This window comes from Scyliorhinus canicula, chromosome 15 (assembly GCF_902713615.1).
Source record: "Scyliorhinus canicula chromosome 15, sScyCan1.1, whole genome shotgun sequence".
NCBI lineage: Eukaryota > Metazoa > Chordata > Chondrichthyes > Carcharhiniformes > Scyliorhinidae > Scyliorhinus > Scyliorhinus canicula.
The window spans coordinates 34,582,043-34,598,133 of NC_052160.1; the positions used below are offsets into that span (position 1 = coordinate 34,582,043).

The 16,091-nt window shown below is 45.9% G+C and overlaps 1 protein-coding gene across 17 annotated transcripts in view; it reads right to left on the reverse strand.

Annotated features, from left to right (window-relative positions):
* The window catches only part of rbfox1 (RNA binding fox-1 homolog 1), a 2,164,526-nt gene that overhangs the window by 136,097 nt on the left and 2,012,338 nt on the right, over positions 1-16,091 (reverse strand). For all 17 annotated transcript variants that reach the window (XM_038821058.1, XM_038821062.1, XM_038821067.1 and 14 more), the window contains one exon: positions 4,217-4,270. In XM_038821058.1, coding sequence (XP_038676986.1) covers positions 4,217-4,270 — 54 coding nt within the window. The remainder of the gene's footprint in view (positions 1-4,216; positions 4,271-16,091) is intronic.

Below are 16,091 nucleotides of genomic sequence, written 5' to 3' on the forward strand. Positions count from 1 at the left end.
GGCACTCAGTACCATTGACTTAACCTTCACAGCCTCAGGCCTGTATAAAACGGGCCAATTTATGATCTGACGGAGTTAGCATGAGTGGAGGGAAGGTGTACCTATCTCAATAACCCAAGCAACAATGAGGTTTGATGGGTCAAATAAGCCACAGGGTGGCTATGCCCTGGGACAAATATCAAATCCAACAGACTGGCGGTGTTCTGTTACCTTCCTGCTGTCCGTTCATCTACAAAGAGACGGTACTGCAGCATCCGGTGTTAATCCTTTGCCTTTAGATGAAGTGAAGTAATTACAGGTGAAACAGATTGCAGATTATGATTTATCTTAATCAATAGAATAGGCTTGTATGCTCTGAGGGTTAAGTAACACTAATTGCAAACACAACAACCATTTCTAAAGTGAAACCATGTTTGCTTTATGTGTACTTCTCTTTAGTTTATACCCATTGGTTGAAGGTGAAACAACAGTCTCTCAAACCTATGCCAGATGATGTCATTCCTGCCCATGACTGGTGTGTTGCCAAGTCTTTAATAATAGACAGCAGGTCTCAATGCCTTACTCAGGAATATTCATGAATGTAATTTGTAAAACTATTGTGGCTAAATCCTTGCAAACACAGAGAAGTATGAGGTGATACATTTTAGGAGGAAGAGTCAGGAGTGACATTGCATGCTCAATGGTGCAATTTTAAAGGTAGTGCAAGAAGAAAGAGTCCTACGGGTGCTTGTGCACAAACCTTCGAAGGTGGCAGGACAGATTAACAAAACAGTTGCTGAAGCATATGCAATTCGAGGCTTTATAAATAGAGTACACAAGTCAGGAAGATATTCAAAAACACCATGGCCCCAGCAGGAGTATTGTGTTCAATTCTGAGCACTACATTTAAGGGTGTGAAGACTTTGGCAAGGGTTCAGAAGAGATTTATTAAAATGGTTCCAGGGATGAGGGATTATAGTTACGTGGATTGACTGGAGAATCTGGGGTTGTTCTCCTTCGAGCAAAGAAGAGATTTCACAGGGGTGTTTGAAACCACAAAGGGTTCTGATAGAAGAAATGAAGAGAAACTGGTTCCAGTGGCTAAAGGGTTCATAACCAGAGGGCACAGATTTAAGATGATTAACAAAATAACAGGAGGAAAAACCATTTTATTCAACGAGCGGTTAGGATTTGCATGGCAGTGCCTGTCAAGGTGGGACATTCAGATTCTATTGTACCATTTAAAAGAGGATTAGATAGGTACTTAGGGGGAGCTTTTCCAAGCTCGTTTGCTTCAGGCGCAAATCCTATTATAGTCACTAACTCTCGCGAAAGGATCCCATAACGGGATTTGCGCAAAAGATCTCAGAATGAGTTCTTCCCTTGCCCCAACCAGTGATATAATCAAGTTCACATCCAGCGAGGACGTGACCCTGATTACCATCAATGTGCATGAATTTAGATGCCGTTTCTTCCGGGGGGGCGCAGATGTTCCCCTCCGACGCTGTGATGTCAGGCTGGAGGAAATCACTACTGCTCCACAGCAGTCGAGATGACCACGCCATGGGTGCGGTGCTCAGTGCATCCCCTGAGTGGTCAGAGACATGGCAGGACAGTGCCCTGGCACTGCTCACTGGCACCACCAACAGTGCCAGGTTGGCAGGGCCAGTGGACGGGGTCAGGGGGTGGAACCAGAGGGCAGGGCCTCCAGGGGGTGGAGCTCCCACTAAGATCTGATGCCAGCGAAGGTGGTGGGCAGGGCACTGAAGCCCCAATGCTGGTGATAATGATGGGAGGGGGGCCTTTACTTACATTTGGAGATGGGGGTGCTCTTTTTAAAAGGTGTCCCGATCTCTATAGAGCCTGGCTGGCTTGTAATCTGAAGCTCCTACCTGTCAGAATGACGGTGCAAAACATGCCCTCCTGCTTTTTTTTGACAAAGTGTCAGAAGATCTGGAGAGAAAACCTGATTGTTTCTCCCCCCAGTTTTCAGTCAGAACCTGACACTTTGCCACTTTTTTGGAAAATTCCACCTTAAAGAGAATAAAAATGCAGGAATATAGGAGAAAGTAGGGAGTGGAACTAACTGGATTGAGCTGGCATGCATGGGGAATGGGGAGGATGTGAGGGACGAGGGCTGTTTTCAGTTTCATTGTATTAAAAAAAATCAACAGAGTGCTGGGACATTGAGGCAGGCCTCCATAACCGTCAGTCTCCGCACTCATTTCGGGATCGCGCGTCCTGGCTCCCAGGGAATTCCTGGAATAAAAATCTCAATTACCAAGGCATTTGCACCCAGGCTGTGTGGCGGAGCCAGGAAGTGCGTTCCTGGCCCAGGTGGCAAGCTACAAACCACTGGTGGGATGTAAGTAAAGTTGGCAGAATTAACCTGGCCCACACCAATCCCTAGACCAAGATTTCCTTCTTCGTGAATGGGGAGGACACCCAGGGGATTTTGACCAAGGTTGGATGTTTCATCACCGCTCTGCCGAGGGCAGAATTTCCAGGTTGGTTTATACCATTCATGTTTAGCTTTGTTTTTAAGCTGACAATTTGTATATTTATGCCACTCACTTCAACTTAAATGTTCCTGCCAAGCACAGAGAGAGCGAGAGAGAGGGGGGAGAGAGAGTGGGCAAGGGATGTGAAAATACAGTTACAGACTCCTCCAACTGACCTTTCCTCCGAAAAGATTAGAAACTTGGTTGATTCCAGAGATGAGAGGTTTGTCGTATGAAGAGAGATTGAGCAGTTTAGGCCTATAGTCGCTAGAATTTAAAAGAATTGAGGTATACAAGATGATAAAAGGTACGGATAAAGTAGACGTGGAGTGGATGCTTCCTCTTGTGGGGCATTCTACAATGCGATGTCAGTGTTCGGATCAAAGGTAGCAAATTTAAAACAGAGTTGAGGAGAAACTACTTTCCCCAAACGGTTGTGAATCTGTGTAATTCGCTATCCCAGAGTGCGTTGGATGCTGCGACAGTGAGGAAAAGGAGGAGATTGACAGATTTTTAATTGGTAATGGGTTATGGAGAACGCGCAAGACGGTGGAGTTAAGGCCAGGGTGAGATCAGCCACAATCGAATGGTGGAGCAGACTCCATGGGCCAAATGGCCTAATTCTGCTCCTATATCTTATGAACCTATGAAATTATATTTGGGAATATCAGGTTTCCAGAAGACGACCCGTTTCATTCCTTCCTATCCATGGGAAAAGTTCACATTGAAGAAACTAGGGCTTTATGAGATCTGTTTGTGAATGAAGGAAATTGAAGTAACTGTTGTGCTGCGGGCACCGGACTTCGCCAAGAAGATAACAAGTAGCAGAAGGACTGCAGGCTTTCAGCTTTCCATCTTAACTGTGTTGAACTAGCGTTCCGGGGCACAAGGAGAAGCCTTTTATTGAAGGGAAAGAAATTGCCGCAATACTCAATCAATAAAAATACTATGCCACGATTTATTAGGCTCTTGTCGGGATTGAATGAATTGTAGTTGTAGAAGTCATCAATTGGAAGGGTGAAAAATCAAACACCGCCCACACTGTAGCAACACATTAAGCATAGTCCACTTGAGTCATGGGCCTGTGATCTCTACCCATCTCTCTTGGTCACCACCACACCAGACCCCACTCAGGCAAGCTGCTTTTCGAAAATATACGAAAACATTCGGAAAATGGACCTAATGGGGTACAAATTCTCCCACACTTGAAAATATGATTTCATTTTTCCCCCACTAAATTGTGACTTTAAACAGCAGAGAAATGCACATAAAGGGCGCATTCGTTTCAAATCTGGAGGGAACTGAACTGTAGTAGCCAGTTTTCTCTTTACTCGGTTTAATGATCTGAAAAGTATAGTAGATTATATTTTTCATTGCAATATATGCAAGCATATCAGGACATATCTTTTCGTGAAAAAGTTAATAACTGCCACCCCCCGCAAAATTGGAACATTTCGGTACACAAAACTACTGTTCTTAAAAATAATTTCAAAAAGAAAATATATTCAATACTGTATAAGAAAAATGGTGAGACTACCTCAGACTTAAAAGTTAAAACAAAATACCTGCACTGAAAAATGTTAAATCAGCAGCTAAATATATTACAGTTAAAATCTGATCTTGCCACTACTAGATCAGTTCAGTTGTTCCTCCTTTTTTTTTTAAACAACTATCTGTTATCATTTATTCAGATACAAATTTGCCAGCATGCAAATAGAATGAAAGGGACAACTTACCTTGGATCCTCTTTCGTTAAAAATTATTTCAACATCTAAGATTTTACCAAATTGCTGTGAAGAAATAACAGAGATTGCTTTTAGTCCTAAGCAGCAAAATAAAATTGCCCAGTGACCATTTCAACTTTGGGAATTGCAGTTAAGAATGCAAGCATCACAGTTGGTAATTACCACAATACATATAAATGAATACACTTTGGGTACATCCATTGCTGAGCAGTTCCTCTTCATTTGCATCTGCTTCCACCCAGATTCCGGCTGGGGTGCAGTTTCTTATGTGCTGGCAGACCTGAGTGTATCTTTGGGTATTCTTCCTGTACGATCAGGCTGAGAATGCTGGCAGGGTATTTGACTTGAGAGGCATCGCCGTCAAGCCTGCTTCTAATTTTGTTCACACGCACACTCACACATTGTGATCCTTGGTCAATGACCAGGTTGTCAGGATGGAAACCATGGATGAAATTGTTCTTTTTGGCATGTGCTCCTGCCGGAGCTGAATTGCACCTGATTTGCACTCCAAATCGGGAAGTGATTCCCAATTCTTCACCAAGAACCCACTACTGGGCCACCATTTTGAGCAGGCGGCCAATAATGAGCTCCTGCGGCTGGACAGAACCCCCCCCTCCCCCACCACACTGCATCACAATTTGGACCCCCCTCCATCCTGCAGCACAATTTAGCCCTACACCCCCGTTTTTTTGTATCCCCCCTCCTCTCAGTATGGGGGTGACCTGACTCTCCCCTCCCACATAGATGCCTGAAATAAAGGGACTCTCCTGGAGACCCCCTAAATAAAGAGACCCCCAGAGACTCCTGAAACAAAGAGATCCTCCAGAGACCCGCTAAATAAAAGGAACCTCCCAGTACTCTTTGGGGGGGTTTAAACTAATTCAGCAGGGGCATGGGAACCTGGATTGTAGTTTTGGGGTGCGAGAGATTGAGAGTAGAGAGGTCAGGAGCACAGTTTTGACTTCGCAGGAGGGCGGCAGTGTTCAGGTCTGTGGTTTGAAGTGTGTCTATTTCAATGCCAGGAGTATACGAAATAAGGTAGGGGAACTGGCAGCATGGGTTGGTACCTGGGACTTCGATGTTGTGGCCATTTCAGAGACATGGATAGAGCAGGGACAGGAATGGTTGTTGCAGGTTCCGGGGTTTAGGTGCTTTAGTAAGGTCAGAGAAGGGGGCAAAAGAGGGGGAGGTGTGGCGCTGCTAGTCAAGGACAGTATTACGGTGGTAGAAAGGATGCAAGATGGGGACTCTTCTTCCGAGGTAGTATGGGCTGAGGTTAGAAACAGGAAAGGAGAGGTCACCCTGTTGGGAGTTTTCTATAGGCCACCTAATAGTTCTAGAGATGTAGAGGAAAGGATGGCGAAGATGATTCTGGAAAAGAGCGAAAGTAACAGGGTAGTTGTTATGGGAGACTTTAACTTTCCTAATATTGACTGGAAAAGATATAGTTCGAGTACATTGGATGGGTCGTTCTTTGTACAATGTGTGCAGGAGGGTTTTCTGACACAATATGTTGACAGGCCAACAAGAGGTGAGGCCACTTTGGATTTGGTTTTGGGTAATGAACCAGGCCAGGTGTTAGATCTGGAGGTAGGTGAACACTTTGGAGACAGTGACCACAATTCGGTGACCTTTACGTTAGTGATGGAAAGGGATAAGTATACCCCGCAGAGCAAGAGTTATAGCTGGGGGAAGGGCAATTATGATGCCATTAGACATGACTTAGGATGTGTTGGTTGGAGAAGTAGGCTGCAAGGGTTGGGCACACTGGATATGTGGAGCTTGTTCAAGGAACAGCTATTGCATGTTCTTGATAAGTACGTACCAGTCAGGCAGGGAGGAAGGGGTCGAGCGAGGGAACCGTGGTTTACCAAAGAAGTGGAATCTCTTGTTAAGAGGAAGAAGGAGGCCTATGTGAAGATGAGGCGTGAAGTTTCAGTTGGGGCGCTTGATAGTTACAAGGAAGCGAGGAAGGATCTAAAGAGAGAGCTGAGACGAGCAAGGAGGGGACATGAGAAGTCTTTGGCAGGTAGGATCAAGGAAAACCCAAAAGCTTTCTATAGGTATGTCAGGAATAAAAGAATGACTAGGGTAAGAGTAGGGCCAGTCAAGGACAGTGGTGGGAAGTTGTGTGTGGAGGCTGAGGAGATAAGCGAGATACTAAATGAATACTTTTCGTCAGTATTCACTCAAGAAAAAGATAATATTGAGGAGGAGAATGCTGAGACCCAGGCTATTAGAATAGATGGCATTGAGGTGCGTAGGGAAGAAGTGTTGGCAATTCTGGACAAGGTGAAAATAGATAAGTCCCCGGGGCCGGATGGGATTTATCCTAGGATTCTCTGGGAAGCCAGGGAAGAGATTGCTGAGCCTTTGGCTTTGATTTTTAGGTCATCATTGGCTACAGGAATAGTGCCAGAGGACTGGAGGATAGCAAATGTGGTCCCTTTGTTCAAGAAGGGGAGTAGAGATAACCCCGGTAACTATAGGCCGGTGAGCCTCACGTCTGTGGTGGGTAAAGTCTTGGAGAGGATTATAAAAGATATGATTTATAATCATCTAGATAGGAATAATATGATTAGGGATAGTCAGCATGGTTTTGTGAAGGGTAGGTCATGCCTCACAAACCTTATCGAGTTCTTTGAGAAGGTGACTGAACAGGTAGACGAGGGTAGAGCAGTTGATGTGGTGTATATGGATTTCAGTAAAGCGTTTGATAAGGTTCCCCACGGTCGGCTATTGCAGAAAATACGGAGGCTGGGGATTGAGGGTGATTTAGAGATGTGGATCAGAAATTGGCTAGTTGAAAGAAGACAGAGAGTGGTAGTTGATGGGAAATGTTCAGAATGGAGTTCAGTTACGAGTGGTGTACCACAAGGATCTGTTCTGGGGCCGTTGCTGTTTGTCATTTTTATAAATGACCTAGAGGAGGGCGCAGAAGGATGGGTGAGTAAATTTGCAGACGACACTAAAGTCGGTGGAGTTGTAGACAGTGCGGAAGGATGTTGCAGGTTACAGAGGGACATAGATAAGCTGCAGAGCTGGGCTGAGAGGTGGCAAATGGAGTTTAATGTGGAGAAGTGTGAGGTGATTCACTTTGGAAAGAATAACAGGAATGTGGAATATTTGGCTAATGGTAAAATTCTTGGTAGTGTGGATGAGCAGAGGGATCTCGGTGTCCATGTACATAGATCCCTGAAAGTTGCCACCCAGGTTGATAGGGTTGTGAAGAAGGCCTATGGTGTGTTGGCCTTTATTGGTAGAGGGATTGAGTTCCGGAGCCATGAGGTCATGATGCAGCTGTACCAAACTCTGGTACGGCCGCATTTGGAGTATTGCGTACAGTTCTGGTCGCCTCATTATAGGAAGGACGTGGAAGCTTTGGAACGGGTGCAGAGGAGATTTACCAGGATGTTGCCTGGTATGGAGGGAAAATCTTATGAGGAAAGGCTGATGGACTTGAGGTTGTTTTCGTTAGAGAGAAGAAGGTTAAGAGGTGACTTAATAGAGGCATACAAAATGATCAGAGGGTTAGATAGGGTGGACAGCGAGAGCCTTCTCCCGCGGATGGAGGTGGCTAGCACGAGGGGACATAGCCTTAAATTGAGGGGTAATAGATATAGGACAGAGGTCAGAGGTGGGTTTTTTACGCAAAGAGTGGTGAGGCCGTGGAATGCCCTACCTGCAACAGTAGTGAACTCGCCAACATTGAGGACATTTAAAAATTTATTGGATAAGCATATGGATGATAAGGGCATAGTGTAGGTTAGATGGCCTTTAGTTTTTTTTTCTCCATGTCGGTGCAACATCGAGGGCCGAAGGGCCTGTACTGCGCTGTATCGTTCTATGTTCTATGAAACTCTTTAAATAGGAGACACCCCAGAGAGCTCCTAAGTAAAGAAACCCCCACAAGACTTCTGAAATAAAGGAACCCACCCCTAAATAAAGAGACCTCCAGAGACTCCGGAAATAAAGAGACCTTCCAGAGACCCCCTAAATAAAGGAACCTCCACCCCCAGAAACTCCCCAAAGAAGAAGACACCCCAGAAACCCCCTAAATAAGGAGATCCCCCACCCACAAACCCCACATAAAAGTGCTTTCCAATCACCTTCCTTCCTGGTTGAGTGATTTTGAAGTGGTCAGCTAAACATTGACAGCACTTAACTATGGTTGAAGTGGTCCAGGAGCTGTCAATCAAAGCTTGATGTTTATAAACATTGCGGTTAGGGAACTTCAGTTACTCAACCATGAAGGAAGATGAATGGAACAATGCTGACAACTGGGATGTGTGGAAGCTGTCAATCACAGCCTGGTAAAATCAATATAAAAGAGAAACGCATGAATGGCTTGCAGATCAAAGATCTGAGGGTGTTTAAAAACAGCTGACTGTTTTTCTCTTTCCAGGAACTGACAACTGCTGCTTCCTGTGCCTGGGCCAGCCAATGTATTGTCCAGTGAGTGTTAAAGCAGTGATTTTTTTCAACTTCCTCTGGTTGGACGTCTCTCTAGCTTCTGGCAGGAGTCTCTCCTGGCTGGAGGTTCCCGACAGGGGTCTTTTTTCTGGAGGACTTCCTGAAAGGGGTCTCTTTTCTGGTAGTCTTACTTACAGGGGTTACCTTTCTGGGGGGTCTCTTTATTTAGGAGGTTTCTGGGGGGCAAGCTCCTTATTTAGGGGTTTCTGGTGGAGGAACAGTGTGGGAGGGGGAACTGGTGGAGGCCGGGAGGGCAGGTCTTGCATTGTGGGGGAGGGGGGAGTGTGGCTCTCAGATAGATTGGGGCAACTCCCTTAAAGAGTTACCCCCATGCCACACAGTGAGGTCTATCTTGTCAGAGCCACGATTGTCAGGACCAGCAGTGATTCTCGCCCACGTCATTCCCGACCCAGAAGACCGGAGAATCATGCGAGTCCAGAGAATACGGGGCCCAGCAAATTAATTGGATGCAAATGGGTCTTAATGATGCACTTGCATCCTCCCACTGGTGTGGGGTGCAATCCTCACTGACACCAGTTGGGGGGCCAGAGCATCGGAAACTGATCGGTGCCTGTTTTCACACGATGTTGGATTATCCGCCTTATTCGCAACTCTGCTGCTGGCGGCGCGACACGGCGAATTCCACCGCATATCTGACTGTTGGCATTCATTCTAACAGCCTGTTTGTTGTCCTAGTGCATAGGATTGTTCTTCTTCAGAGTGTCATGAAAATAATGCAATATTTTGCAAACTTAAAAGGCCATCCAATACCTAGAGGAGGTCACGAGGTAAAGATAGGGCCTGGTCACTCATTGGTACATGATGTTCTTATTGATTAAAACATTCCTTCCTGTCTTTACTATAACTAAGCAAAAATTAAAACAGCAGTGCTCATTTGTCCATCTTTATAAACATTCATTGAACAGATTACCTACTCATCACAAAAATGTTTTCAGGTAAATGATAAAGCAAATGAAGCATATCTGCTTCAAGAATGTGTTATTATTTCACTGTAGTCTTTTTCCACCCTAACACAAGCAAGAAATTTGAAAAAGTAGCCCAGTTAAGAGTCATGGAATTGTAGAAAATAGGAGCAGGAGGAGGCCATTCGGCCCTTCAAGCCTGCTCGGTCATTCATTATGATCATGCTGATCATCCAACTCAATAACATGTTCCCACTTTCCCCTTATATTCTTTGATCGCTTTCACCTGAAGAGCTATGGATAATTCCTTCTCAATATTTTGGCCTCAACTGTTTTCTGTGGCAGTGAAATCCACAAGCCGACCACTCTCTGGGTAGAGAAATTTCTCCTCATCTCAGTCCAAATACCCTCTATCCTCAGACTGTGACCTCTGGTTCTGGACTCCCCCCACCATCAGGGACATCCTTCCTGCATCCACCCTGTCTATTCCTGTTAGAATTTCATTGTTTTTTTTACCAGACTCCCCCCTCATTCTTCTGAACTCCAGCAAACATAATCCTAGTCAACTCAATCTCTCCTCTTATGCCAGTCCCACCATCCGAGCAATCAGTCGAGCAAACCTTTGCTGCATTCCCTGTATAATAAGACCATCCTTCCACAGTTAAGGAGGCCAAAATTGCACAGAATATCACTCTGAATAGCATTTGCCTTTTCACCGGCTGCTGCACTTGTACACTTGTGTACGAGAACACCCAGTTCTCACTGCACAGTCCCCTCTCTTAATTTATGACCATTCAGATAATAATCTGCCTTCCTGTTTGTGCTACCAAAGTGGATATGGTCACATTTATCCACATTATAGCGCATCTGCCAATCATTTGCCCATGCACTCAGCCTGTCCAAATCACACTGAAGTAACTCTGAATCCTCCTCACAGCTCACCCTCCCACCCATCTTTGTGTCATCTGAAAATTTGGAGATATTAAATTTAGGTTCCTCATCTAAATCATTAAGATATATTGTGAATAGCTGGGGTCCCAGCACCGATCGCTGCGGTACCCCACTAGTCACTGCCTACCATTTGGAAAAAGACCCGTTAATTTGCACTCTTTGTTTCCTGTCTGTCAAACATTTTTCTCTCCAACTCAACACATTACCCCCCAATCCGATGCGCTTTAATTTTACATGGTAATTTCTTATGTGCGACCTTGTCAAAAGTCTTCTGAAAGTCCACTTAAACCACATCCACTGGCTCCCCCTCATCAACTCTATTAGTTGCATCCTCAAAGAATTCCAGTAGATTTGTCATACATAGAATCACAGAGAGCGATTCTCCAGAAAGATTTCTAAGTGCGGTAGCGGGCGGGAACAGTCGCAAGCTTCTCGCGCTTGGCCTGGCGAGGCTGGCAACACAATACAATGTTAATTTATCCACTTAATGAGGCCCCACAGGCTTCATGCCGCAAATGAAGGCTCGTCAGGCGATTCTCTGGGACTACGTTCGCCAGCTCCCCTGCTAACAAGGTCCAGCAGCACTTAAAACAGCAGTTGCACAGCCAACCTCACTCAGCTCGCAGCCATAGTGCCAAGTTGCCCTGCCCCAAGGCTGAGATTCAGACCTGGGGGGTCCTAGATCAGATCAAGGCCAGGAGGGGTGTCCTTTTCCCCCCCGCATAATCCCAGAAAGTGAACCTGGGAAGTAGCAGTTCCGTCAGCTCGGGAAGCATAATCAGGAGGATTAGCCTCCAATGCGGCAAGAAGGTCAATGACCTACACTGGGCAGCATGGGTCAGTTGATACCAACCCCGCTCCCGCAGACCTTCCCACTCCCATGTGAGCAACCACCCCAACCCTCCATGTGGCCCCCAACCCTCCCTTCATCCCTCCCTCCACCCTTCCTTCACTATCAACTCCCCCCCCCACCACCACCAATGTGAACCACGTGGGCAACTAACAATGCCCTCTCTGTGTCTCCCCAGGAGAAGTTCTCCCACATGCGCCAGAGAGAGAGGGCCCAGATTGGTGGAGGGATGTTGGACATGAGAATCCTCACAACCTTCGAAAAATGGGCCCTGGAGGTGACTGGGCTGGCCGAGAATAGAGTGGTCACGAATGCCGAGGTTGGTGCACACCGCAAAGATGCAAATCCACTGAGCCCCACCCGGAGTACCTGTCAAACATGATTGTTATTGCCATACACACTGACCCATCCCTCCCACTGACCACATACCCATTCTCTCGCAGGTCCGCCAGCTGATGGTGCCAGCCCATCCAGGTAAGCCGTCTCCCCTGCCTCCCATGAGATCACCTAAGAGGAGAGCTCCAAGGATGCCTCAATCGACGCATCAGAACTGTCATCCCCACCCACCCCCAGCACAGAGACACACACCTCGGTGGTGTTGTATTATCTTGTGTAATACATGTTACTCATTTGCTTCTTACCAAGATGATCCTCTATTCAACGCTCAAACTCTTCTAGTTAAAGCAAATTATTTATTGAGTAATGTAAACAAAAAAAACTGTCAGTTCGTTCTCTTTCCAACAACTATACAAGAGATTAAATCCACAAGATTAAATATATATTAACTATGGTTAACAACACCTGCACTCTGAGCTATCTCTCTCTACCTTTGGTTATTAGTCACTACATCCACGAAGAGGCGGAAATTCGGCTTGAGTCTGTCTTTTATACCCGTCTCTAGTGCTGCCATCTAGTGATTGCTCAGCTGTTACTTCTAAACATTAACCCCTTATATACATACTGATATGCAGATCACTACAGGTGGGAAATGTGAGTGGTCAGGCTTCAAGGGCACAATCTGGTGAGTCCACACAGTTGCTGATGTACATCAGGTGGAGGCAGGAACCACCAGGTAAGAGAGCAGTCGGAGGTCTGTGGATCCCATGACCCAGCTGTGTCCCAGCCAGATGCTGAGCCTCTGGACCAGGCTATCCCAGAGCTGACGGAGATGTTAGGGAGTGACCAGGATATTCAGAGGGAGATGCCAGTGATACGCCAGGAGTTCCATACCCATTTGGAGGAATCACAGAGGCCACAGGCACAGGAGATGTCACCAGCAATGCATGGCACCGACGCCAATACTGCTAGGGTGGTGATCGCAGTGGAAAGCCTGATGCACGGCATCAGCAGCATTAGTCAAGGCATGGCGCAGTTGGTGACGGCCATGGCTGAGCGCCTTGGTAGAATATCTGACTTACTGGGGGACGTGACCCAGTACCAGACTGTTTTCCAAGTGCTCTGCTATTAAATCTTTTATAATGGACTCCAGAATTTTCCCCACTACCAATATCAGGCTGACTGCTCTATAGTTCCCTGTTTTCTCTCTACCTCCTTTTTAAATAATGGGGTTACATTGGCTACCCTCAAACCTGTAGGAACTGTTATATGGTCTGGTGAATCTTGGAAGATGCCAACGCTTCCACTATTTCTTGGGAAACTTCCTTAAATATTCTGGGATATAGATTATCTAGCCCTGGGGATTTATTGGCCTTTAAATCTTGTGTTAAACAACATTTGAGATACATTATTTGTGCCCTCCTTTGTGAAGACAGAACCAAAGTATGTATTTAGTAGGTCAGCTATTTATTTGCTCACCATTATAAATTCCCCTGTTTCTGACTGTAAGGGACCTGCATTTGTCTTCACCAATCTTTTTCTCTTCACTTGCCAATAGAAATGTTACAGTCAGTTTCTTGTTCCCCTCAATCTTACTCTCATATTCTATTTACCACTTCTCAATCAATCCCTTGGTCCTCCTTTGTTGAGTTCTAAACTGCTCCCAATCCTCAGGTCTATTGTTTTTTCTGACCCATTTACATGCTCCTTCCTTGCATTTAACACTTTAGCTTTAGATTTGTTGTCACATGTACTGAGGTACAGTAAAAAGTATTGTTCTACATCAAGTCCAGGCAGATCATTCCATAAGTGAAAAACATAGGACATACAATAAATACACAATACAAACACACAGACACCGGGTGAAGCATAAGGAGTGTATTAGTACACATTAGAGAAGATCAGTTCAGCCCGTAAGAGGATCATTCAGGAGTCTGGTAACAGTAGAGAATTTTTTTTTTTTTTAATCTACTGGCGTGTGTTCTCAGACTTTTGATCTTCTGCCCCATGGAAGAGGTTGGAAGAGAGAATCATCCGGGAGCGAAGGGTCTTTGATTGTGCTTCCCACTTTGCAAAGGCAATGGGAAGTGTAGACAATGGATGGGAGGAGGATTCATGTGATGGACTGGGATGTGTTCAAGACTCTCTGTAGTTTCTTACGGTCTTGGGCTGAGCAGTTGCTGCTATACCAAGCTGTGGTACAGCCAGATAGGAAGCTTTTTTTAGTGCACCTGTAAAGGTTAGTAAGAGTCAGTGTGGACATGCCAAATTTCCTTTGTTTCCTGAGGAAGTATAGGCGCTGTGATGCTTTCTTGGTTGTAGCATCGATGTGGGTGAACCAGGACAGATTGTTGATGACGTGTACACACCTCGGAATTTGAAGCAGCCAACCATCTCCACCTTAGAACCATTGATGCAGACAGGACTGTGGACGACACTTCACTTCCAGAAGTCAATGACCATCTCCTTAGTTTTCCTGATATTGAGAGAGAGATTCATGCCACTAGATTCTTTAATACTATCTCTAATTTCCCTTGAAAGCCATGCTCTGGCCACCTTTCCTGTTTTACTTTTGCACCAGGCAGGAAGAAACAATTGCTGCAGTTCACCCATGCACTCTTTGAATGTTTGCCATTGCCTATCCAGCATAATCCCTTCAATAAACATTCCAAATCCATCATCGCCAACTTGTGCCTCATGCCATTGTAGTTTCCTTTATTAAGATTCAGGACCCTAGTCTCAGAATGAACTACATCATTCTCCACCTTGATAAAGAATTCTATCATATTATGGTTGTTCATCCCCAAGGGCCCCGCACAGCTAGATTGCCAATTATTCCTTTCTCATTACACAATACACAGCCTAGGATGGCCTGTTTTCCAGTTCAGTGTTTTTCAAAAAAAATTTCCGGGACCTAGTTTTCCCAATCGTCCAACCTTTGGAAACCACGCCTGCCGAACATCGCGACCTCGCCAGCCAACCTTCACAACCCACATCGGCTGATAATTTTCCACATTCCTGGGTAGATATCAGTGTTGTAGTTGTCCTGGAACAGCTTGGCTAGGTGTGCGGCAAGTTCTGGAGCACAAGTCTTCAGTACTATTGTCAGAATCCATAGCCTTTGCAGTATCCAGTGCCTTCAGCCTGTTCTTGATAACACGTGGGATGAATAGAATTTGCTGAAGTCTGACATCTGTGATGCTGGGGAACTCTGGAGGAGACCGAGATGGATTATCCACTGGGCACTTCTGGCTGAAGATTATTGTGAATGCTTCAGCCTTGTCTTTTGCAAGATGTGCTGGGCTCCTCCATAATTAAGTATGGGGATATTTGTGGAGCCTCCTCCTCAAATGAATTGTTTAATTGCCCACCACTATGCATGACTGGATGTGGCCGGACTGCAGAGCTTAGATCTGATCCATTGGTTGTGGGATCACTTATCTCTGTCTATCCCTTGTTGCTTATGTTGCTTGGCACTCAAGTAGTCCTGTGTTGCAGCTTCACCAGGTTGACACCTAATTTTTCAGTCTGCCTAGTGTTGTTCCTGGCATGCTCTCCTGCACGCTTCATTGAACCAGAGTTGATCCCCTGGCTTGGTGGTAATGGTAGAGCGGGGGAATATGCTAGGCCATGGGGTTGCAGGTTGTGCTTGAGTAAAATTCTGCTGCTGCTGATGCCCAACAGCACTTCATGGATACCCAGTCTTGAATTGCTAGATCTGTGTTAAGTCTATATCATTTAGCATGGTGATAGTGCCACACAGCATGATGGAGGGTATCCTCAATGTGAAGACGGGACTTCGTCTCCACAAGGACTGTGCAGTGCTCTCTCCCACCGATACTGCCATGGACAAATGCACCTGCGACAGGCAGGCTGATGAGGGTGAGGTCCAGTATGTCTTTCCCTCTTGTTGGTTTCCTCACCACCTGCTGCAGACCCAGTCCAGCAGCTATATCCTTTTGGACTCGGTCAGCTCGGTCAGTAGTGGTGCTACCGAGCAATGTCTTGGTGATGGGCGTTGTAGTCCCCTACCCAGAATACCTTATGTGTCCTTGCCAACTCAATGAGTCCTCCAAGTGGTGTTCAACATGGAACAGTACTGCTTCATCAGCTGATGGTGGACTGTACGTGATAACCTGCAGGCGGTTCCCTTGCCCATGTTCAACCTGAAGCCATGAGACTTCATGGTGTCCAGAGTCGATGCTGAGGACTCCCGGGAAACTCCCTCCTGACTGCATACGTCTGTGCCGCCATCTCTGCTGGGTCGATCCTGCTGGTGAGACAGGACATACCCAGGAATGATGATAGTGGTGTCTCGAGCATTATAAGAACA